Source organism: Grammomys surdaster, unplaced genomic scaffold (genome assembly GCF_004785775.1).
Source record: "Grammomys surdaster isolate TR1022 unplaced genomic scaffold, NIH_TR_1.0 133, whole genome shotgun sequence".
Lineage (NCBI taxonomy): Eukaryota > Metazoa > Chordata > Mammalia > Rodentia > Muridae > Grammomys > Grammomys surdaster.
In genome coordinates, this window is record NW_021604591.1 from 1,505,829 (window position 1) to 1,530,805 (window position 24,977).

Genomic DNA, 24,977 nt, shown 5'->3' on the forward strand with positions numbered 1-24,977 from the left:
GTTCTCTTAATACTGTCTTTGTCCATGAGTTCTCCCAGCATCCTTCCTTTTGGTGCCTCATAATTCATTTGGTTCCCTGGGTCATGTGGCTACATATAGCCCATGTGGTGGTGTGGCACCTGGCCTGGTGGAAGTGGGGGTAGGGATTTTGCTTGGCCAGGATATTTCTAGTCTTAGCATTAACCAGGAGGCTCATGGTTTTGTCTTCTCCACAGCCTGGACGTGTCTCCTCAGGTAGAATCTGACCCAGCTGCTCCTCACCCCTGCTCCCCCCCGGCTCTGGCCCCCCCTCCTGCTCCCGCTGCTGCTCCCATGCTAAGCACTAACCTTTTTGCAGCCGCCTCCCCTGCCACTGCTGCTGCCACCACCATTGTCCTTGAAGCCACCCCATCCGGATTCTTGGGGGTCACCAACCCATTCCTCAACTCCTTGCAGAGCAACCCCTTCTTCGAGGATCTCAAAGCCGACATAGCACTAAATTCTCCTTCACCTGCTCCCTCTCTCCCCAGTGCCTCGAGGGCCAGCCTGGCCCCCCTGGCTTCCCCTGGGAAAGCCCTGCCTGAATGGGACGACACCTTCAACATCTTTGCTGCTGGCAGGCTGCAGTCAGAGGCCAGGAGTGGGATTCTAGCCCCTGCAGGAATGGGGCTGGAGGAGGATGGGCTGCAAGACCCAGGCCCTAGGACCATGGCAGTGAAAGCAACAAAGCCCCAGGGAGAGCCTGGGGGAGGAAGAGGAGGAAGCAGCATATGGCTAGAGCCCAAGGCTCCTGTGGACTCAGAACTGGACCAACCAAGCACAAGTATGTCTGACCCAGGACCCCTTGGGCCTTCAGGGACTGGTCCATCCTCCAGAGCAGCCCAGTTACACCTGCAAGCCTCAGCCTCAACACCAGACCGGGAGCCTCCTGCCTCAGAAGGGGGAGCAGGGCAGAGTCCAGCAGATAGTGGGACATCTCTGTTCAGCTCCCCAGAAGTTCTCAGTGTGTGGGAGAGATTTCCTGGTTCGGATGACACTCCTGGAGGCCGGGATGAGGAGGTTTCCCAAGATGGAAGCCAATTTTTCCAGGAGCTGAACACAGTGGAGGATTCCTGGCCTTGGGATGTGATCACCATTTCTCCAACGGCAGAGGTCGCTTCACCTGTCACAAAGGGAGAATCCGATGGGGTGCTTTTTCCCCAGGTGCGGCCTGAATCTCCAGATAGTGTGCCCTCCATGGGGAGCGGAGGGCCCCTGGCACTGCAGCTGGATCCAGAGCCTGAGCAGGGACTGGATGAGGGGACATGGCTTGGCCCACCGCCTCCCAAGCCACCACGCCTCTTTACACCCACGAATTCTCAGGTGGAGGAGGAGGACAAAGAAGAGGAAGAGAATGCTACAGGGGGGCTAAGTAGCAAGGGGCCAGGGGTAGAAGAAGACACCACCCCAAGTGCATTAGTTATTGGTCCCCAAGAATCTAAGGAGGAGGGGGTAAATCCAGAGTTGGAGGAATTGCATAGACTTCCCTCTGGAACCCTGATAGGTGAGCCAGAACTTGAAGACCCAGTAGGAGAAACTAGTGGCCCTGTGTTTGGGGACTGTCCATCCAGATCCACCAGCTGCTCTGAGGGGCCTGTCCCCAGATCCCATAGCTCAACCAGCTTAACTCTGCTGAGTCAGAAGGTCTTGGGGACTTCAGAGACAGGTGAGACCTTTGAAACCCAGAGCCAGGAGCTAGCCAAAGAGGAGTTTGGGCTTCTCTCAGTCCCCTCCCAGCAGGTAGATCTGTGGGCCAAGGAAGAGGAGGAGGAGAAGGAGGCGGAGGTGGAGGCAGAGGCGGAGGCCTCCAATCCCTTCTTTTGTCAGGAAAGCCAAGATCCCCCCAGCTTCCCATCCATATCACCACCAGGGTCAAGGGGATCCTCTACCCACTCTGGTCCAGAAGAGTTGCCCACACCCCCAGAACCCACCTTCCCACCTCCCCCTCTTCCACCCTGGGCCAGTCACCGCCATGGTGTGCCAGGCCCTCCATGCCCTCCGCTGCCTATAGCCTGGCCCTTGACCTCTTCTTCCTCACTTCCCGAGGAGTCAGCTTCACCCCTTGGTCCCCTTGAGCTCTCCCCCACTGGGGGCTCCCCTACACCATATGGGGAAGACCACGCTGCAGCCACCCCAGCCTCCCCGCTTGTGCTTCTGCCCCTGGAGACACGGCCAGCTGAGGAGCCCCAACCCAGTGTCAGGTGAGCATCCACCCAGAACCCTTCCCAGGAGGAAAGTGGGTGGGGAAGTAACACAGGAGTAGAAGTATTTCAGTCTAGCTTCATGTTTGCTGAGGGTACATGGTAAAGGTCTCCTCTAATTGGAGGTAGATGGTGAAGGCTTTGAAACCATGCACTTCTGTAGGACTAGCTCTGACTGCTTATACGGGGGACATCTGTGTAGCCCCCTATAAGCCGCGGGTTTGGGAAGTAGCACCTGATAAGGGTAGGGGCTGAGGAATGAGGTTGGAGAGTCAGTGTGCCCTGGCAGGAGATGGGAATGAGAGCTGCGTCAGCTGTACAAAGATGCCATGGTTGGGGGAGTGGGGTTCCACAAAGAGTTGATATTTCTTCAGGTAACAGGTAAAGTGGGACCCACAGTAGTTTTCTGTCTAGGTAGGATGAGTTAGCAGAGAGCTGGCAGAAGGTTTGGGGCTTAGAGAGGAAGCTGAAGGCAGGCTCAGAGGAGAGGAAAGGAAGCTGTCCTCAAGTGCTTTCCAGCAGGCATCTCACTGGCTTGCTTTGTCATTGGTCTTCTGGGCTGGGCTCCCATCTCCTCAGGGCAGCTGAGTGGACAGCTCTTGCCTCTGGCTGTGGTCTCAACAGCATGAGGACCTGGGCAGAATGGAGCCTGATGAGGGTGATGAGACTTGAGATCAGGGCTCAGTAAGATTGACCTAGCAGGGGCAGTGGCTCAGGATCAAGCCCTGGCCTCTGAGGCCCCCCCACCCCCAGCGTGCTCAGACACCTGCTGGCTCATTTGTCCAGGGTTGCTGAGCAAGCGTCTGTTTTGTGCCAGAACTAAGGTGTACCTAGTCCAGGTGACAACTAGGGAGCTTTCAGTGAGGGAAGCAGTAGGGCCTGCTGGTGACACCCAGTGGTGGGTGGGGCTGTGCCCTTTGTGGGGAGAAGGAGCTGGTGGCTATGGCTTCCTCATTTCCTGGTGACAGTGTCTTCATCTGGCCCACATCTTGCAGTATAACTTTGAGTTATATCACCCTTACAGGGTTTCTTTTCAGAATTGGTTTCATTTCATATGTATATGGAATATGACCTTACATTGTGAAGTGATGGTCATATAGAACTGTCCCTATTTCTCAGATGGAGTGTGGGGTGGTTCAGACTGAGAGCCTAGCACTCTAGTTGCTTGCTGAGAGGGTGGCTGTTGAGACAGGCGGCCTTGGAGCTGCTTTCAGTCTGCACTGTCTCCAGTGCAGACTCCCGGGTGAGAGGACTAGGTGAAGGCCTAGTGAAGTGACTCTTAGGGAAGCTCCCCGTCTGGGAGACTTGATATGCTTTCATGTCTGTGAGACTAAACACCAGCCCTATCCCGAGGAGCAGGGCTATTTCTTGGGGCCATCCTGAGCCTGTGTCAGGGGTCCTGGGGGCTAAGACTAAGTGGCTTTGTTTTCTATTCTTTACCTGAAGGCCTGAAGTCTCTATAGGGTGAGTGTGGATTTATGAGGTTCTCCCAGGACAGGTTAGCTGATGTATGGACCTGATGCTTCTAGCTTCTATAACTATTGCAGGTGCCAGGTGCTAAGGCGTCCCAGGAGAGAGTTGTCTTAGTTCAAGGAATAACAAGGTTTCCTGGAGGAGATGAGTGTGCATAGCTTTGACACAGCAGTAGGAACTGGGTTAGTGGGAGGAAGGGAAGTATCCTGGGTAGAGCAGTATCTTTTTTTCGGGGGGGTTGTTGAGGCACAGTTTCAACTAGCAGAGGCTGACCTTGAATTCCTGGTCCTTCTGCCTCTGCTGTGCTGTTAGTGCAGGTGTGTACCGCTGTGTCTAGCTAGAAATAGTTTTTGTAAAGGTTGAAAGATCATTGTTGTTTATGACTGAGGAGGGGGTAGTTGTGGGCCAGGAGGCACAGGAAGAGCCCTCCTTATCCTAGAATCTGTGATCTTACCTAGAAAGGCGCCACTAAAGGAATTTTCAGAAGTGGAAGGCCGCTGATTGTCTAGTAGAATAGAGAGTAGGTGGCCGGAGGGCAGGTGCAGCTAGGAGAGAAGATGGCTGAGTCTGAAGAGGAAAAGTTGGAAGGCTTCCCAGAGGGCTGCTGCTGGAAAACGCAGGTGTGAGGGGAATAAGTACATCTAGGACCACCCCAGGGAAGCAGCTGGCCTACAGGTAACAGCTGGACTGCAGCTGGTGAGACGCAGGGTGTCCAGGAGAAGGAGAAGCCAGGGAACTAGCAGACTGAGAGGAGGCTGGCAGAGGTCAGGACACCAGCTGCAGGTCTTTGAAGAAGGAAAAGTGGGTAGCTGTCGGCTCTGAGAAGTGAAGGAAGGGACCCAGCAGATTTACTTGGCCTGGGGTGTCAGCATTGAGGAATTGGCCTGAGTACTCAAGTGAGAGGTTAGAAAAGGAAGGCAGCCCCCATGTTCAGACAGGATTGTGGGAAGAAGCAGGGTCAAGGTCAAGAAGAGGTTTTGCAGGTCTGTCCCAAAGCTCATGGTAAGCCATTAGCAGAGAGAGGTGAAGATGAAGGAGCACCATAGTCTGTGTAGGTCTCTCCTGCTCTTAGTCCTGAAGTTCTCCTACCCCCAGTCTTGACCACTTGGACACTGGATGTGTAGAAGAAGAGGGAAGGGAAATGGCTGGCAAATACTGGACACAGGTACAAGAGTCTGTAGGCCAGCTATCCATGCTGGATTGAGGCTGGGTTGAAGAGGGCAGGATGCTGTGTCCTGAGACGACATAGAGACAGTGGTGTCACCTTTGTGCTGCCTTCCATCCCTGCAGCTTACCTCCTGTTTGTCTTTGCAGTCCCCATCCTGTGAAACCCCTCACTGCTGCCCCAGTGGAGGCTAGTCCCGACAGGAAACAGCCCCGTACCAGCCTGAGCACAGCCTTGAGCAGTGGACTGGAGAAGCTCAAAACTGTCACATCTGGCGGCATCCAGTCTGTGCTTCCAGCATCCCAGCTTGGCTCAACTGTAGACGCCAAGAGGCTGAAGGTGAGGTGCAGCAAGGTGTTAGGGGCATCTGAGAGAACAGGTGGTACGATGGACAGAGGCCAAGTGATGCTGAGGGCAGAGCAGGTAGCTGGTAGCTCCCTGTGCCACAGCTCTTAAGTGGAGAGGACATCTCTAGCTATAGAGATAGGCTGCTGCTGAGTCTGGGGTTCTACAGTGGGGAAAAAGGCTTGGGTGGGCTAGCCTGTCTGGTGGAAGGTCTGGGCCGCCCCTGCTTAGTTCCATCCTATCTGGCCATAGGATTCTGCTGTGCTGGACCAGTCGGCCAAGTACTATCACCTGACTCATGATGAGCTCATTGGCCTGCTCCTGCAGCGTGAGCGTGAGCTGAGCCAGAGAGACGAGCATGTGCAGGAACTGGAGAGCTACATTGACCGGCTGCTGGTGCGGATCATGGAGACCTCACCCACACTGCTGCAGATCTCCCCTGGACCCCCCAAGTAACCCTTCACTCCATCCCTTGAGGGATGGTGAGGACCTGTGTCATACCCTCCGCTGACTGCTCTCACCTGAGTAGGGCAGAGCCTGCTCTCATGATCACTCTCTGCTACCCTCCCAATCCTGCCTCTGCTCTGGCTGCTGGAAGGGGGCCTTTGAACTCCACTGGAGCCTTGGGTCTTTCCCACCTGCCCATTTTCACACTCAAGGTTATGGGGCTCCCCAGAGAACTGGAACAAGGTTGTTAGCTGTCAAGATGGAGCAGGAGTGGTTCTGGGGTGAGCTGAAGGATCTAGGGCAACACTGTTGACAACACAGACTTAGTCACCCCACAAGGCTGGTCAGTTGTTTCTTCTCTTGACTGACTCTTCATCTCCATTTCCCTCTGACACCTGGTGGGCCTCCTAGGATCAACTAGGACAGGGATGGGGACTAAGCTGCTTGCTTGTCTGTGCACTGTAGACAACCAGGGCACCTGCACCTCAGCCTGTGCCTGGACCCTAAGAGCAAGGAGCCTGTGTGTTTTAGTCTTGTCTCTGTCTAGAGCTGCGTGTGAGCATGTGTGCAGGGTGGTGGTGGTGTGTGCCTGTGTGTTCTTCAGCTGCTCCCTGCCCCTCTTCAGACCCTCCCACTCCATATCCCAGTAGTGGTGGGAGGTGGGGCTGGACGAAGAGAATGACTCTTTGCTCCTGAGGTCCTCCCTGCCTCCCTAACATGAGACCCCCCAGGTTGGGGTTTTGGGCTGCTCATGTTTTGTGGACCAGGCCTTCATGTCTGTCATTACAACGTGTCAGATGCCAAAACTGTGCGGCTATGGGCTCAGAACATTTGGAAACCAGTTAAAATGTGCCTTTTGTGGGTGAGGACAGGAGCCTCTGGAGGTAGATGTCTCTCTGACCATGGTGTCCCCTCTCTCCTGTTGAGCACATGAAAATGGCTGTTAGGGTCCTGAAAGGGGGTGTGGACCAGGCTCTTTGCTACTCTGAGAAGCACCTCAGCTAAGCCTCTGGCCAATCTGCTGCCACCTCCTAAGCCTTCCTCCCACTTCCTGGTTCTCCCTTGACCCTTATTTGGAGCATCCTGGGATAAAAATCTAGTGCACAGTAGGTCTGGGGCTATCCTGCACCTTGTGTCTGGCCTTGGGTCCCAGTTGCTGGACCAGTGGGTTTGCCAGGAAGTAGGAGGCGTCCCTCTGCCTTAGGAGACACCTGTACTTAGGAACATGCCTTGTGGCTCTCCAGCTGTTCTGTCCCTGCTGTACAGTTCCCCTGCTTACCAACCCTTCCTTGCCTGGCTTGGCTGAAGTGCATTTTGAAGTCAAGTATCTACCCTGTGGTCCAGCTTCTAGTTTGCTTGTGAATACAGCCGGTCTCCCCAAGGCTCAGCGGAGGTCCTCGGTGGCTGTGCATTACAAAAGGTTGTGAAGAAGGTGAGATGCTGACAAAAGATGCTTTTGGCCCAGTGGAGAGGCAGTAGCTTTCAAGCTAAAGACGGGGTTCACTCAGAACATCTCAGAACATTCTCTGTGGACAATGTCAGTCTTCTGCCAGCATAGAGCAGATGAGCCCACAGTGGGGTCCACCACCGTGCAGTTACCAACTATAGGTCAGAGATGAGGAAAGTAGCCACCAGTTCCCAGAGTTCTGGGGTGGGGGACAGTCATTGGGTGTTGGAGGTGTCTCTTGAGGAACTGAGTTCCTCTGCTAGGTAGTCTTCTGGGTTTTACTTGGTCCCAGCCCTCTCTCGTCTTTCATCCATTCCTGCTGTTTGGCGTCCTTATATGGCCAGGGCAGGGATGTCTTCCAGAGAGGTCCTGAACTGAGGCCAGGGTTTTGCTCATCATGCCTGCTCCTTACCACACACTGCAGAGTGCAGCTGGACAGGCAGCGGGCAGGCACAGCTCCGCCCTGGCCTTTGTCTTCCTAGTTGAAACTCCAGTCTATAAAGAGCTTGTTCTTCATGTTTCGAGCACTTTATGAAGAATAAAAAGTTCGTGTACTGCAGCCAGCTTGTGTGTTTCTGTTTTGAAAAGAGTGGGGAAGGAGACTGCCTACGGAAGAGGGCAGTGTGGTTCTCAGGTGACAGCGCCACCGCCCTGAAATCACAGGCAGCACTGCCTCATGGCCTGTGTGCCTAGGATGCCTGTGTCACAGAGCATTGATCACAGGTGCATTTAGTGAGTGCTGGGGCTGGGGGTGGTGGATAAAGAGGGCAAGTTTTGTGATTTCTGTTCTGAAGCCACTGAAGGAAAGGTAAGATACAAACCAAAAATAAGAACTGTTCTTTGGTTCATTTGAGTTCTGTTCCAGTTCAGCTATCAGTGAGTGCATGAGCACGTGGGCCACCAATGGCTCATGAATTGTCCAGAAGGACAGGAGGGCAACCCCAGGTTACCTACCTCTGGATCCCACCATGAGACAGAGGCTTCCCTAGAGTCAAAGAGTTATGTCCTGTGTGAAACCAGCATCTCCCCACTCTCCATGCCCAGTGTGGCTCATAACCGGATCACTGAGCTGGGGCCACAGTTGCCATTTGGTGCCATTCTGCAGGGGTGTGTGTTTATTACCTTGGTGTTCTCTGCAGCTCCCAGTGCACCCCTGTTGCTGGTCCTCGGTAATTAGGCTTGGAGGGAACCTCCTTAGAGCAAAAGAAGCAGGGTCTTGGGGTGCTTAAATTCTGGGTATTTAACTCACCCAATACATTTGAGTGCCTAGTATGAACCCTCCTATATCTGCACTAAAGATTTATGCTCCCCCCCCCACACACCATACAGTAGGAAAGATATTTAAGCTCATGGTTTGCTAGCTGGCACCTGTAATCCTGGGACTTGGGAGGCAGAGGAAGAAGGATCACAAGTTTGAGGCCAGCCTGTGCTACAGTTCCAGGCTAGCCTGAGCTACGTGCAAAGAGGCAAAGAGAGTGCTGCGTGGTACAGAATCGGGAAGCAGGTTGGATGGAACCAATGAACGCTTATGCAGAACCTAGAAAAAGAATCGCCTCAGGCCATGGTAAAAAATGAGTAGAATGTTAAAGGGTCACAGCAGCTTGAGCATGGCTTGTTTCGGAGAATGGCAGAATGGCTGGAGGCAGAGTTTTGATAGAAGAAACTGTAGGGAAATCCCGCAGTGCGACTCCTTGCTGAAGGGCTTCCGAATTAACCCCACTCTGCCTGGAGTCCTTGCTTGTTTGATCCCGGGTCGTGCCCGCGTTTATAGGGGTTCCTCGTTTTAAGATTCAGGCCTGCACGTACACCCGCACATGCATTTGCATACATTTCCAGAACTGTGGATGCCAGCTGCTTTGGCGGCGGGAACCGAGACCAGGTCTGAGTGGGTGCAACTCACCGCAGTCTGGGGTTGTCTGGCTCAGAGCAGGGGAAAACTACACTCCCCAGAAGTCCCTGCGCGCCCGGTTTGCTGCGGTTGCTCACGGCCAATCGGGAGAGGCAACTGTGGCGGGGGCCGAGGAGGGACATTTTAAAAGGGCTGGAGATTGCGGGCGTCAGTGGCCATGGCGGATACAGCGACTACAGCCTCGGCGGCGTCCGCGGCAGCCAGTTCCCCGAACGCCTCCACCGATGCTCCCCCTTTCCAGCTGGGCAAGCCCCGCTTCCAGCAGGTGAGGCTCGGGCTGCGGCCTGCAGGTGGGAGGGAGACACAGGGGAGGGCACGGAGCCAAATCTCTTGCAAAGTCACTTCAGCCCGAGGGTCTCCAACCCGCGGCCACCAGAGCCTACAGCTAGTGCGGGGGACCTTGGCTGTAGCCGCTCCTTTCCTATTGGACAACCGAATGGGCGAGGTCTCCCTCTCTGATTTCCTATTGGTGGGTGGCACAGTCACTCGGCTGATGCCCGGGCCCTGGCACAGCCCCCGTCCGAGTCGCTCGGTGATTGGCCACGCGGGTCGCGGTCTCGGGTCCGAGAGGTTCTGAAGGGTCGCTCTGGCAAATGCGCCCTAGGCGCAAAGTTCCAGTCTTGTGCTGCAGGGGCCGGCGGTGTGGCCGGTGCGCTTCTCAACTTCTCCCCGAGTGGGACTGACCCTTCTTGTGAGCTGCGGGACAGTCTCCAGGCAAAACTCCCTGGTCACGCCCCACGGTCATGCTCCGGTTCCTCAACCTCCAGCAAGGTGCTGCGTGTGCCCTAGGATGGGGCCGCGTGCACCGGTACAGCGATCTGATCTCTATCCGGGGGCCGGGGCTTCAGTGATGAGACCAGCCGACCAGCTAGTACGCTCTGCGGGGATGCGGCTGGGACATCGCGGAGAAAGCCGGGTGCGGGGAAACGCTGTGTCATTCTCCGGAGCTGCCGCGCTCCTCCCAAGGGTCCCAAGCACGCCCCAGTCCTACACGCGCTGCTCCCCGGCGCTGCGCTGCGCTGGCTCTCATCCACACCCGCTTGGGTTCTTCAGGGTGCACTGTGACTATGATTAACCTTATCCGGGGACACACAAACCCGAGAACCCCGCAGGGCATCACTAACTCGGCCATGGAACCAGAGGACCAGGTCTGTGAGCCAGGAGCCTGGGAGCTTAGTTACAACGCTGCAGACCTGACTGCCTCCAGAGCTGAAGTGACCCTGGGCTTGCCAGGAGAAGGGGCAGCAGATGTGCTAGAGAAAACTTTGAAGGAAGAATAGGAATGCCACAAAGGTGGGATGTGGCTGGGCATAGAGATGAGAATGGGTCCGAATTCAGTCCCCCAACTTCGTCGAGCTGAGCTTTCTGAGAATACGTCCCTGGAGTTTTTAAATGGGACTTGGTTTCTTTTAAAAATAGACTGTTTCAGCTTGGAGGAATCTGGAGAGACTTAATGTCCCAGCTAGTGTAAAAAAATGCCACCCATTGAGCCGCTGTTGGGGGTGCTTGTGTCTAACCTTGGAGTGACCCGCCATTTGTCCCCACCCCATGCACTCCCGACTGGGAAACACTTGCTGTCTTTGGAACCACCACCCCAGTGGTCCTATCAGAACGCCAAACTCCCCTCTGCACCCCCAGTGGGAACTTCACAGATGCAGATTACTCTTTTAAAGTATTCTCTTGGTCCTTTTCCTGATAAAAGGGTTGATCTTATCCCAAGGCAATTGGGCTTTTAATAAGCGACCTGAGTAAGGGTTTCTTTCTCCCGTGTCTGGTATCTGGTATCTGGTATCTGGATGGCGCTTGGGTCATCCGTCTATCCAACATTTACTGAGTACCTTGTATTGGCTTTCTGCTCTGGGCTATTCACTCTTGTGGTGTGTGTTTGGGGAGGATTAGTTCCTGCTGCTGTTCACATCTGTGGAGTATGCAGTAGCCTCTGCTGAGGCTTTCTCGGCTGGCAGCCTAGTGGCTGCCGAGAAAGAGTGCTGAGCAGGTCTGATTCACCCATGCTGAGAACTTCTGTTTCTACCACACCTGCTTCTCCCTCTGCAAACAGCTCAGCCCGACACCCAAGAACTAGAGTCATAAACCTAGATTCTCCTCTGTAATTCCAAGCTCTCTGAGTCCAGCCAAAGGCTGTGATCTCTTCTCCCCAACAGCTCTCATAGCTGCCCCTCCAAAGCTAAGCCAGTCCACACCATTTATTCTTTGGCTAACATAGAAACCTAACATAGAAAAGGACAGGTTCCTACGTTTCCAGTCCTGCTCTGGTCCTCTTCCAACTCCTCCCTTTCGTCTATGGCAGAGTCCCAGCAATGCAGGTCTGATCAGGTGATTCCCATACACACAGCATCCTTTAACAGCTTGCTGTGGTTTTCTCTACTTTTGAAATATAGACCTCACATCTGAAGGGACCCAAAGTTTTGCAGGGCCCACTCCATGACATTTGACTCCCCACTCGACCCTTTCTTTCCACCATTCTGGCTGTTGTTAAGCCTCAGGTCTATCCTGTTCTCTCCCATGTCTGGGTTACCCACTGGAACATCTCTTATTTCCTGCTCTCCACTCTTTTTGAGCTCTTCCTCATCCCCACATTGTCCACACATTATTTCTGCAAAGGAGCCTCACACCTTCTTTATTGCCCTATGTTTTCCTCTTTGATCATATAGTTCATAGGACCAGTGACTGTGCCTACCTTGTTGTTAGGTTATCACATTAGCGTAATGTCTAGATGGATGAGGTGTGTCACAGAACTTTGTGAATGATTGGGGCTCTCCAGCCGGGTTTATGAAATTGAATGAAATTGTTACAAGCCTTTGATTGTGACAATTGGCCGAATTGTATCTAAATTGTTCCTTAGGAAGTTTGGGAGATGGCAACATTGTTTCAGTCTTTAAGAGGTAATTCTAAAGGCAGTAGTTTACCACATACTTCTGAGAGGACAGGTTCCTTCTGTAGATGGTCTGGTCTCAAAATCTCCATGTAGCCAAGGATGACGTTGAATATCTGACCCTCCTGTCTCCACCTCCAGGTATGAACAGTCATGACATTTATATGGTACTGGAGATAGAATCCAGCTTTGCACATGCTAAGTAAGTCCTCCATCAATGAAGCTACATCCCTTGCCTGGACCCAGTCATCTTCATCTGGATCCTGAGTCCTGTTCTCAGTGTTTGGTACATAGTAGGTGTGTAATGACTGCAGATAGTGGACTACACTCACCTGGCAGATGTCTGCGGACACTGGTTCATAAACCATTATCCATTCCTAGAGCCCCACCCCCTCCTCCAGGGTCTCACATAGTCTCTATTGGCCTCAAGCTTCCTGTGTAGCCACAAATGACCCTGAACTTCTGGCCTCCACCTCTGAAGTGCAGGGATGACAGGTGTTCCTACAGCACACCTAGTTTTATGGGGTGCTGGGAACCAAACCCAAGGCTTTGTGCATGCAAGACAAATAAACACTCTACCAATTGAGCTATAGCCCTAGTCCTAGTGTTTTTTTGTATGATTGGGAACTGAGGTCTCGATTGGCTCTGGAAGCCCTTCCTCCCTCCCCTGATCAAAGGTCTCTCTATAAAGGAGGGCAAGGGGGAGAGGCACTTGAGCAGGATCAGAGGGTAGGGAAAGGGTGATGGATTGTTTTTTTCTATGGCTACTTTTCTCTACATAAGATGTTGATGGTGACCAACCATTCCCTACCCCTTTTTTAATATAGGCTTATGAAAATTTTACAGCCCTTTGTGACAGGTATAATCACCTCTGATTTTCAGGTAATAAAGTTGCAGTTCACAGATAGATTCAGTGACTTCCCAGGCAGCCTAGTTCCAGAGTCCAGGCTTATTTATTTACTGACAACTTTTTTTCTTTCTTTCTTTCTTTTTTTTTTAAGACAGGGTTTCTCTCTGTAGTCTTGGCTGTCTTGGGACTCACTTTGTAGACCAGGCTGACCTCGAATGCAGAGATTCACTTGCCTCTGTCTCCTGAGTGCTGGGATGAAAGGCGTGGACCACCACCTGGCTACTGAGTTAATGTTTTATGGTCTTCTAAAGCAAACCAGGAGGTCCAGTGAGGCGGGTCAGTGCTGCACAAGGGCCAAAAAGGGAAGAAAGTCTGAGAGACTCAAAGACCAATGGACGCAGGCTTGTTTACTGGTTCTCTCTCCCATTCACCCCTCATATATGTTGAAGAAACTGGGGTGTTTGCCTTGTAGAACTTACCTCATTCAGATGTGGCTGGTTGCATCTCTGTACTGTTGGACCTGTTCTTTTGTCCTGTGTTTTGCTTTGTTTAAAAGACTACTCCATGTTCCTAGTGAAAGAGGACAGCTGACTTCCTAGGAGCTTCTGAGACCTGCTTTTCTTTCCTCTCTCCTCCTCTTCTGTTCTCAGTGTCTTGCAAAAAGTAGTTTAAAGCTGGGCATAGTAGCATACACTTTTGATCCCAGCTCTCAGGATGCAGAAACAGGCAAATCTCCATGAGTTCAAGGCCAGCCTGATCTACATATCGAGTTCCAGGACAGCCAGAGATACAGAGTAAGACCCTGGGTCTCTGAGGGGGAAATATATATATATATATATATATATATATATATATATATATACACACACACATATAGAACACACACACACACACACACACACACACACACAGACTGGAGAGGTGCCTCAGTTGTCAAGGGGATGGGCCATCTAAGTTAGGTTTTATTCCCAGCACTCATGTCAGGAGACTTAAAACAGCTTATAGCACTTGCTCCAGGGGATCTGACACCTATGGCCCCTCAGGCACCTATACTCATGTGCTCATAACCTCACACAGACATATAATTAAAAATAAAATCTTTCTCGAAAAACCAAAAAATAATAAATAAATAAATAAATAAATAAAATCATATATATAAATAACTGAGTCTAGTTAGTGTTGCCAGCATGCACATGGGGGTGGAACATTTTTCTGGGGACCTACCAGCAGCCACACCCTTAAAGAACATTGGCTCTCTTTCCCCAGCAGTCATCAGTTCTCAGTAGCTCCTTGTTGAGGGTGAGGCCTCAGGAGCCCCTCCTCCATCCACTCTGGGATTTGACTGGCTTGGTCCCAGGTACTCCCTCACAGCTGCTGTGTGCTCATGAATGTAACAGCAGTGTGTCCAGAAGACAGCACATCATAGCATCCCGCCCCATCTGTGAGACTCTTTCATTCTTCCTCTGGTCAGTCTCCTTCCACAGTGTTCCCCTCATTTTCTTCACACTCCACCCCTCCCCCTCCATTCTTTTCTTCCCTTCAGGCTCAGGGAGTGATTTGGCAAGTTGGGCCCCAGAGCAGGAAACCACACATAGACCTCTTCCTGTTTGTCTTCCATCTACATAGAATCACGGTTGGTTGTTTGTTTACCTTTTTCCTCCATGCCATTTTTATTTTATTTGTCTTTTTTTTTTTTTTAATGTGAACAGATGCTTTGCTTGCATGTATATCTGTGGCACCATGTGTATGTGTTCCTGGCCATGGAGGCCAGAAGAGGACATCAGATCCCTGGGAACTGGAGTTACAGACGGTTGTGAGCTGCCATGTGGGTGCTGGGCATCAAACCAAGGTCCTCTCTGGAAGAATGGCCAGTGCTCTAATCACTGAGCCATCACTCCGGTTTGGCTTGTTTACTTCTTTAGTGGGTTTTTGTTTATATGGTTTTTTTTATTTTTGAGACAGGGTCTCTCTTTGTAGCCCTAGCTGTTCTAGAACTCACTCTGTAGATAGGGCTGGCCTCAAATTCACAGATATCTGCCTTCCTCTGCCTCCAAGTGCTGGGACTAAAGGCGCCCCCACTGCCAGGCTTCTCTGGTGTTCTTGTTCCTTCAGAAATCTCTCTTACCTGATCAGATGGCTGGGCTCAGAGTGTGTTATATGTGTGCTGGTCTCTAAGATGGACCTGAACTGACGGCCTGAGCAGGCTCAGTCTGCCTGTGGGATTCAGAGAGACTCTGGGTGGCAGAGTACACCCCTCACATCAAAGGTGAGAGATTGATGTGGGCTGAATTGTGTGGCTGTGAAACTATTTCTCAGATATTTTGCTTGGAATAAACTTCTAGAATCCTAGTCCCTGCAACCAGGTCTGTCTTTTAATGGTTTATTTTGCACAAACTGACTATTGCCAAAATAGCCTTTGGGGTTTGTGCTGTGGAGGAGATGCAACAACTTCCAAGGTATCTTCTAAAAATTTTACCTTTTACTTAAGTATGTTCATGTGCTTGCACATATGAATATATGGGCCCCTGTGGGCCAGAAAAGGGCATCAGATCCCCTGGATCTGAAGTTATTGATAGTTTTGAACCAATTAGTATGGATGCTAGGAACTGAACTCCAGGTTCTCTGCAAGAGCAGTATTCTCTCTCAACCTCTGAGCCATCTCTCCAGCCCCTGGGTAGGTACCTAACTAGATACTGGCATCTGAAGCCCACCCCAGACCAATGGAATCAGCATCCTGGAGATATGGCCTTCCTGGGAAGTCCCAGGTGGTGATGCATGGTGCTGATGCAGTGAGGATGCCTGGGCTGCTCACCGATTCAGTGAAGGGTCACGCCAAATGCTCACTAGAGTAATCCTGTGCAAATAATTCCAAAAGAAGGTGATTTAGAGGCTGGGTCTGGGACTAGAAGGTCTTCTCTGGCTTTGCTGGGCTGTATCTTGGAAGGGGTCAGCTTGGGGTTGCTGGGGGGAGAGGGTACTACCCACAGTGAGCTGACTCACCTAGCTTGTGAAGGGAAAGGGAAGGAATCATTTCGTTGACTCATTCTTCTAGTAAAAAGGGAAAGAGAAAAAAAGCATCGTGTGATTAAGCAAGGGTGGGGCTGAATGGGATGGAGGAGGGGCAGGTGACTATACATTTTAAAGTACTGAGAAAGTAAAATGACACCAGATCAAGAAATTAAAAACTGCATGCTATTCAGCAGGCAGAAAAGGACAGAAACCATGAATTAGTTTTTCAGCAAGGAAACAATGTTTTTTTGACAGAATTCAGAAACACTGTTTCTAATAGGAACTCACAGCAGCAATTAAGTACTGAAGCTACTTAGTCCTGCTCCTCCTCTTTTTCCCCCCATTTTTCCTGTGTGTGTGTGTGTTACATGTATGTATAAGTATGTTTCTTCGTGTATGCTGATATGCATATGCATGTGTACACCTGTATGTGGGGGCCTGAGGTTGATGTCAATCATTCCCTGTCATCCCAATCATTCTTCCGTCTTACTTACTGAGGTAGCATCTCCATCAAACCCAGAGCTTGCCATCCTCCTACTCTTTCTAGCCAGCTTGCTTTGGGATCCCCTATCTCTGCTTTATAAGGCTGTCATTACATGGGGACCACCATACCTACCTAGCATACATGCTTGAAGGCAGATGTCCTAATTTCTGATCCGTCTCTCCATCCCCTAGAAACTCTAAGATTATGATGGTCGGAAGTTTGCTGTTTTAGTACTGTGTGCAAGAATGAAACTTGGGGCTGGGGAGATGGCTCTCTGCTCTTGCGGAGGACCCAGCTTCAGTTCCACAACTTACATGACAGCTCACAACCACATTTAACTCCAGTTCCAGGGCATCTGATGCCCTCTGGCCTCTTTGATAATCTGCACATATGTGGTGCATATAAATTCATGCAAGCACACAAACATACATAAATAAGCAAGAACATACACATATATGTATATATACTTAAAAAAAGAATGAAACATGCACATTTTCCTTTTGCGGTGCTTCTCCTGTGGTAGGTAAGCTCTACCATTGAGCCAGGGTCCCAGGTCAAACCTATTGTGATTTTTTTTCAGCACTGGGAATGGAGTTCTGGGCCTTATACATGCTAGGCAAGGGCTCCACTGCTTAGCTACGTCCCTAGATCCCTTATGTACCTTTTGATTGGCAGATTCATGCCATCTGCTTCATAATCAACTCCAGCATTTAGTGTCAAGGAGTTTCTGGTCCCAGCACCGCACCCTGATCTTAACTGTAGTTTCCATGGAAACAAGACCCCGTGTCCTGTCTCAGTCTGGACCTAGGTCAACTCTTGTCCTAGCAACCTGGCTTTACTGGGAGTGGTTGATGCATGGCTGAAACATACCTTTAGCGGACACCCTGTGCTGAGTATTCTAGTCTTTTCCTGGCAGATGCTCTACAGTCCCCCTGCTGTGCAGCCTCCTTGCTACAGTGAGTCAGTGAGACTGACTACCAGATTCAAGGGCAGTCCCTTAGGTATCTTGGGCTGACAGGCCCTGTGTGCTTAGCATCCCGACCCAGGGCCCCTTTTGTGAGTTTCCAGACTATATTTCTAAGCACTTACTGGAAAGATCTGGAAAGGCCTTTACATATTTCAGATGCAACAGATCAATATAGACATTTTCTTTTTTCAAGGAAAATATTGTGCTTCTTGCTCTCCTTACTCTGGCCATCAGCCTTAGACTTTGATTAAAGCACTAGGCATCTTGTGAGTATTTTTCCTCCATCTCTTGTGGTTAGTGAGCCTGGCTTTCCACTCATTGCTAGCACAGTATGGCGCACATGGTAGGTTTTCAGAAGGTAGTTCAACGGGTGAATGAGAATCTGGCGTCTGGGGCACTTTCTGACCTTTACCTTAGCTCAGTGAACTCTGCTAGCTCTGGGCCTTAGCCTCCTGGACACGCTCCCTGCTTTACCTCAGGAAGAATCAGGAAGAGATCTGGGCGTTTCTGGTGTACTTCGTGGCACCTTATTTGAGCACCGACCATGGTATTTTTTAGCTCTTGGGTGGCCTATTTCTTCGTACTCAGTATTGGTGGCTCTGAGCAACTGCTGGGCATGTACAGTGTGCCTTTCCTCCAGGCCCGGCTCAGGAGCCATTTGTGAAGCAAATGCTTTATCTGTACCTCACTCCCAACAGTAGCTGTGGTAGAGAGGCGCAGAGGACCTTTGGAGGTTTGGGACAAGACTCACCTCAGGGTTAATCAGAAGGTGTAAACCATCTGGGGCATCTTTCAGAAGTCACTTCCCTTGGGCCATTCCCTTAAAAGACTCTCACCTGTGCCCTGTGCATCCTCATCTCCCTCGAACAGTTATGCTTTCTCATCCTACCGTCAGTTTGAAGCTGCACCCAGTCACGGTCCCTTCAGGAAGCCCCAAGGCTGTGGGCTGCTTATCAGTCTATATTCATTTCATGTCAGGTCTGTCTGTGGTTAGAAACCAGGAACCAAAGAAGAAGGGGAAGAGGCATCTAAGTACCCTTAGTCTCTGAAAGCTTATTATCAAGTGTATCACTCAGGGTCTTGAGGGATGACTAGGTGGTTAAGAGCATTTGTTGCTCTTGTCAAGGCCTGGGATTCTGTTCCCAGCACCACATGGTGGCTCACAACTGTCTGTAACTCCAGTTCCAGGGGCTCTGACGATCTCTTCTAGCCTCAGGCACCAGGAATGCACATGGTGCACATACATACACTTGGGTAAAGCCTTCATACACATAAAGTAAAATAAGTCATTTTAAAAATGTATTACAATAGCCACTAAAAATAGAATATAATTACTTTTTTTGAGGCAGGGTCTTACTATGTATTTCTGGCGGGCCTAAAACTTCCTATGTAGATCAGGTTAGCCTCAAACTGAAAGAGATCTGCCCTCCTCCTAGATTCCCAATGCTGGGATTAAGGATTTACTCTCCCATGCCCACCTCATCTGTAGTCTAGTCAAGTCACCTTGCAGTTCTTGTCTCTGGAGGTAAAGGGACACTTGCAGCCACCAAGAGGTGACTGGAAACCTTGGAAACAGAGCGGAGACACACGTCACCACTAAGGACATCTTTAGTCTGGAAGAAAATAAAACAGCAGCACCTGCTTGTTGGGTTTTGTTGCTGCCCCATGCATTCAGGTATTTGCTTTTTACTTGAGAGTAAAAAGCTTAGCTACTTGAGAGTAGGTTATAGTCACTCACCCATAATGCTTCAGTGCATGGACTCTATAACTCATATGGTCACTATGCTCAGGAAATTTAACATAGATACAGTATTTCTCATTATTTTCATGTGTATGGGTGTTTTCCCTACATGCATGTATGTATGCACTGTTAGATCCCCTGGGACTGGAGTTACAGATAGCTATAAGCCACTGTGTGGGTGCTGAGAACAGAATCCAGGTCCTCTTCAGGAGCAACACATGCTCTTAACCTCTGGGGCATCTTTACAGCCCCGAGTTCACCACTTTCTAAAACCACACAGTATATTAGTTTTATCTCATCCCTGTCCCAGCCCTGAAACCAAACATTTCTTGGGGGAAAACCCTGGTTCTTTTAGGAACTGGATGTCATTTGGGTATTTTGTTCATCTTTTAAGTGTCCATGTGTGTTGGGTCTGTAGTGTAGTTGAGAGGAGTACTTGTTTAGCATGCGTGATGCCCTGATTCAATCCCTGGTAACACACACACACACACACACACACACACACACACACACACACACACACTCACACACACTCCATCTCTTCTCTGTCTCCTTGCTTATTAAGTTGAATTCTTGCTGATGGTATGCATTTTGTGAAATCATAATAATTTTTTATATCACAATTGTTGCTTGAAAGCATAAGTTGACTTGGAGTTCACTCCATTCATGAATAGTGCAGTGAGGACTCTCCTTGTAGTCTTAGGGATGCAATTTTGCTGGGACAGTAGGCATGAGTGTGCAGTGTGTGTGTGTGTGTGTGTGTGTCTTAAGTGGAGACGTGGAGACTAGCTCTAGCCACCTGGACTATGAGAAATTAGGAAAAAACATTATTTGGTTTAGGATTAAGTGCTGAGGCTTAATTTGGCCTCTGTCTGGAGTGGAGGGGCTGCCCCATGCAGGCATGGCTGGTAGGCAAAAGCTGGAAGTAAAGACTAGGCTTGGCATGCCTGGGAACCTTAAGATCCCTCAAGGGAACCATACAGGCTCTTTACTGGGAAGGAAGGACTGGAGTTGACTCCTGCCTGTGCTGCCCTGGTAAGCAGTGAGGGAGGGGGAATGAGTGGGGTCAGGCCTTCAGTTTCCTTCACTGTGCAGAGGGTGGTACTTGGAGAGGTGTGAGACTCTGGGGAGGACTTTGGGGCTAAGCCCAGAGTGCAGTGAGGCATGAACCCCCAGTGTTTGGATCTTGCCCCTTCATCCTTTAGCCAATACCTTCTCTTTTTCCTCCCAGCTCAGTCTTACCCTATTGGCTTTGTCCTCAGGCAGAAGGCCCAACAGCCCTGTTGCTGGGTTTCCTTTCGATGTGCTTGAATGCCTGTGGCCTGCTTAGCACAAAGCCCTCCTTTTCCAGGGCCCCTGCTCCTGGGCAAGGCCTGGGGAGCTGGCCCTGCATTCTGCGCTTCACTGAAGCAACAGGGCAGTAAGTTGAAGGAGGGTCTGGGCTGTGAGTTGAGGCTGCCATACTTGGGCTCTGCCTGTGGGGAGCTGCCCTCTGGAGGCAGAGCAGAACCTCAGAGGGGGCCCTGTGAAGGATGGGCAAGCTCTCTCTGGAGTTTCTGAGCAAGAAAGGTACCCACATACCTAGTGATGCTTAGATGCTTCTGAAGTACCTAGACTAGATCTCAGGACAGTGGGGCAGGAGGAGGGAAAACATGGGAGACACCTGGAACAAGGTCTCGAGAATTACATATAAATATTAAAGGTGTGTGTGTGTGTGTGTGTGCGTGCGTGTGTGTCTGTGCACATGTGAATGCAAGTACCCACAGAAGCCAGAAGAGGGCATTGGGTCCCCTGGAACTTAAGTTACAGGTAGTTGTGAGCTACCTGCTGTGAGTGCTGGGAGTCAAACTTAGGTCCTCTGCAAGAGCAGCAAGTGCTCGTAATGGCTGGGTCATCTCTTCAGCTCCAGTCATAATGTATTTCTTCTGTTTGCTTGTTTGTTTGTTTGTTTGTTTGTTTTGAAACAGGGTCTTTCTACATAGCCCAGGATGTCCTGACTCACTCTGTAGACTAGGCTTGCCTCCAGCTCACAGAGATCCACCTGCCTCTGCCCTCTGAGTGCTGAGATAAGCAGTGTGGTGGTGGCACACACAAAGGTCATGATGTATCTTAATTCTCTCTGAGTTGATTTTAGGAAGCTCCCAGCCCTGAGATTCGGACTGAGGTCTCAGTGGTCTCCATCACCCACATGGAGGATTCTGGGGACTGTAGGTGAGGTCACCAGTGTCCTGAGCTTAGGTACAGCTTCTGACTGACCCTCTTCTCCTCTCCCCTTCCCCAGACATCCTTCTACGGTCGCTTCAGGCACTTCTTGGACATCATCGATCCTCGAACACTCTTTGTCACTGAGGTGAGTTACAGCCAGCACAAAGGCCTTTGTACCTTCTTGTAACTTTGTGTGGGTCATCAGAAGGGATGAGGAGGTGAAGAAATGAAGGAAGGTGAGAAGTGAGAGGAGGAAGGTCATACATCTCTGTGTTTGTCTAGCTCAGTCAATCAAGAGGACATCTTTACATCTGCTGTGAGCTTTCTCCCACAATTCCACTGGCTCTCATCGTACCCTTTTGAGAGAAATAGTGTTTCTATTATTGAAACCTCAGTGTCATTGTTACCAATTATGTAAATTATATACTCAGCATAAAAGTTCAAACAGGGCCCAATGTGGGGCTCAGTAATACAGCGCTCACTTATATGTACTAGACCCTGGATTAGATCTCCAGCATGGAGGGGTCGGGGGTGAGGATCAGGTAGTCTGGATGTGGTTAGCAGATCAAAAGGTATCCTTCATTATTCTCCTTGCTCAGTTCCCCACTCTTCTAAGTGACCATTGTCCATAGCTCTGAATGTCTGGTTTGTTAAGGCAGTATTTGCCTCTACAATTGTATAGTTCTATGAATTTTGACAAACATATTCAGCCACATAGTCACAGCCACCATCATGTGAGAGATGGCTCAGCTGGCAAATTACTTGCCTCATAGACATGAGGATCTGAATTCAATCACCAGCACCCATGTGAAGAGCCAGAGGTTTCAGCCCACCCATCTACTCTCAATGCTGGGGAGCCAGAGACAAAAGGACTCCTGGGCCTCATTGGTGGGCTAGTGCATTCCAGTCAGGGAGCTCCAGGCCAATGAAAGACCCTGTTTCCAAGGAGGTCGATGGCAAACCCATGGATGACACTGAGGTTGTCCCCTAGTCTCCACATGCACACATGCAAGCACATGTGCAACCATACCCACAGGAACACCATAGACACATGAACTTAAAAAAAAAAAACAACCAGGTACAGTAGCCTTCCTGTGTAAGCTGGGGAGATGGAGGCAGGAGGATCACTGTGGTGCTCAATCAGACTAGTCACATTCATTGAAATACCAGGTTCATTGAAATACCCTGCCTCAAAAAAATAAGGTATAAAGTGATTGAGGCAGGCACCCAGTGTTAGCTAACCTCTCTCCACATACACAGTGCACACACAGGTATATGCAGCTGCACGTGTATATGGGCACAAGCCATCCACACAGGGTATAAGGCATTTGTATCATTCTCGCCACTGGCTTATGCTTGTGAAGCCAATCCTCTCTGTCCCAGGTCCCATCAACTTCCCGTTATGCTGTTTCTAGACTGTAGTGCTAATAGAATTTCACAGTCACCTCTTCCCTCTAGTGCTTTGACATTCACCCATGTCACTGTGTCTGTCAGTCAGGCATCTATTAATGCTGGCAAATGTTCCATTGAAAACATTCTCAAGAATTTGTCCGTTGACTTGCTAGTCAACATCTGGACCTTTTCCAGTGTTTGCCTATTATGAATAAAGTTGCTATGAATGTCGTTTGGGTGGATATATGCTTTCTTCTTTCTCTTTCTGTTTCATTTTTTGAGAGGTTTCATGATGTAGCCCTGGCTATGTTGGAACTGTTTTTGTAGACCAGGTTGGCCTTGAGAGCAAGATTGCTAGCTTGTAAAGCAAGTGTGGAAAATCTATGTTTAACTTTTGAAACTATCATATTGCTTTTCAAAGTGGCTCTCCATGTGACACTCCCATCAACAATGTGTGACACTTCTGATGGCTCCATTTCCTCATGTGACACTTGCTGTTATCTCTTGACCTTAACCAAAAGACTGTGAAGCAATCAGTATTATTAAACTGAAAAAGTAATTTTTTGCAGGGGCAACCTAAGAAGTATATCTTTTCCTGTGAATTTGAAAAACGAATTTGGGGATTTATATCCATATAAATAACACACATTTATTAAGTACATGCTGAACAAGACAGTTTGTGGTTTATATATTTATAAGGTGTATTTTTATTACTTTTTACTTAGATGTGTGTGTGCATGTATGTGTGTGTGAAGTTCACCACGTATGTTCTGGTGCCTGAGGAGGCCAGAGGATGTCAGTGCCCCTAGAGCCAGAGTCACAAGCACTTGCAAGCTGCCCAATACAGGTTCTAGGAATTGAACTTGGGTCCTTTGGAAGGGAAGCAAGTGCTCTTCAGTGCTGAGCCATCTCTCCAGCCCCCTTATTTTTATTTTGTGTTATGTTTATTTATTTATTTAATGTGTAGGTATATCAAGGGGTGTGAGTTACGGGAACTAGTTCTCTCCTTCTACCATGTGGGTTCTGGGGATCGAACTCAGTTCATCAGGCTTGTTCATGCCTTTAGTCACGGAGCTCTCTCACCAGCCCTGTATTTTTAAATTGATACACAACACACATATCTTTGCAGTTCCATGTCATGATTCTATACCCATGTATCTCTGCTATGTTCATAGCAGAGTAAATATGTTGGTCCCCCTAAAACATTTGCTATACCTTTGTGGTGACTGTAAACATTTCACACCAATTAGCTTATCAGAATCATAAAGATCTGTCCCACTAGAGGTTGCTATTACACATCCCGTTCTACAGATGAAGAGTGGAAAGTCAAGATTCGTTGTGCAAACAGCACTGTCCCAGGCCGAATAAGAGCAGGTACACTTGCCTGCTGATTTGGTGCTCAACAGGTTTGCATTCCTGTTAAAAAAAATCTGAGTTTCGGAACTTGGCCAAGATCACTCAGGCAGCAGCAGAATTGAGCTCCATCCCTGACTGCCCTGCTCCCTGAAGCTCCTTACGAGCCTTGGAGGCAGCCTCCTGACTGCCAGAACTGCCCTGTACCTGTCTGTCTGGCAGTGATCCATAGGCCTCAGGGTGGACATGCTCTCAAGCCATGTCTTCAAATCTTGCCTCTGTTCTGTTGTTTGTTTGTGGGTTTGGTTTTTTGGAACAGGGTCTTGCTGTGTAGCTCTGGCTAACCTGGAACTGACTAGCCCAAGCTAAGCCTCAAACTCAGAACAGAATCTTCCTGCCCAGATCCAATGCTTCTATTTATTTTGAAAGACCCCAATCCATTTGTATATCACTAAGACAAAGGCATGTTGGGAGAAAGCACAAGGCTTTCTGGGTACGTGGATATTAAACCACCCCGTAGTGTACCTGGGTAGCAGCCTGGAACATGAAGTGTGGGGATTACTCTGATATGTGATTTCCAACTACACCTTAGCAAGAACATAAGGCCTGGACATTTTGCTACCTACCTTTATTGGCCCTAGTGGCTTACTATCCCTAAAAGGCCAAGTCTGCTCAACACCTAGACTTTGTCTGAATTCTCATATAATGGAGGTAACTATATAAAATTTGGAAGAGCACCAAACTTGAAAAACTACTTTTTGAGCCCAGTAATATTTCATCCCAGAAAGTTCTAGAACTGTTCAAAATCAGATACAATTCTAGTTCTGAAATCCCAATAAAAATGTTGCTTGCTTGTGAGGAGTAAATGGATGCCAGTGCTTAACTTAAGGCTGGAGATGCTGATGGTGGCCTTGGAGGGCTCGTGGGGGGTGGACAGACTTGGGAGGCCTTCATTGCTCCTCATATCTCATGAGCAGGGAGGCACTGAGGATAAGGAGCTGCTGCAGGGCCAGATGCCGTTTGTGCTAGGAACTCACCCTCCTCCCCCTCCTCCCCCAGGACGCCCTCCTCCTAGGGA

General features: G+C 49.8%; 2 protein-coding genes across 4 annotated transcripts in view; both read left to right on the forward strand.

Annotated features, from left to right (window-relative positions):
* Positions 1–7,655, forward strand: part of Rab11fip5 (RAB11 family interacting protein 5) — a 37,239-nt gene extending 29,584 nt beyond the window's left edge. The window contains exons 4-6 of one of the 2 annotated variants that reach the window (XM_028762375.1): positions 216–2,219; positions 5,007–5,196; positions 5,455–7,655. In XM_028762375.1, coding sequence (XP_028618208.1) covers positions 216–2,219; positions 5,007–5,196; positions 5,455–5,658 — 2,398 coding nt within the window. In that variant the 3' untranslated portion in view covers positions 5,659–7,655. The remainder of the gene's footprint in view (positions 1–215; positions 2,220–5,006; positions 5,197–5,454) is intronic. The other variant, XM_028762377.1, reaches the window with a different exon arrangement.
* Positions 7,656–9,125: 1,470 nt separating this feature from the next.
* Sfxn5 (sideroflexin 5) overlaps positions 9,126–24,977 on the forward strand; it is a 123,597-nt gene continuing 107,745 nt past the window's right edge. Inside the window, exons 1-2 of one of the 2 annotated variants that reach the window (XM_028762307.1) lie at positions 9,126–9,270; positions 21,231–21,299. In XM_028762307.1, coding sequence (XP_028618140.1) covers positions 9,163–9,270; positions 21,231–21,299 — 177 coding nt within the window. In that variant the 5' untranslated portion in view covers positions 9,126–9,162. The remainder of the gene's footprint in view (positions 9,271–21,230; positions 21,300–24,977) is intronic. The other variant, XM_028762308.1, reaches the window with a different exon arrangement.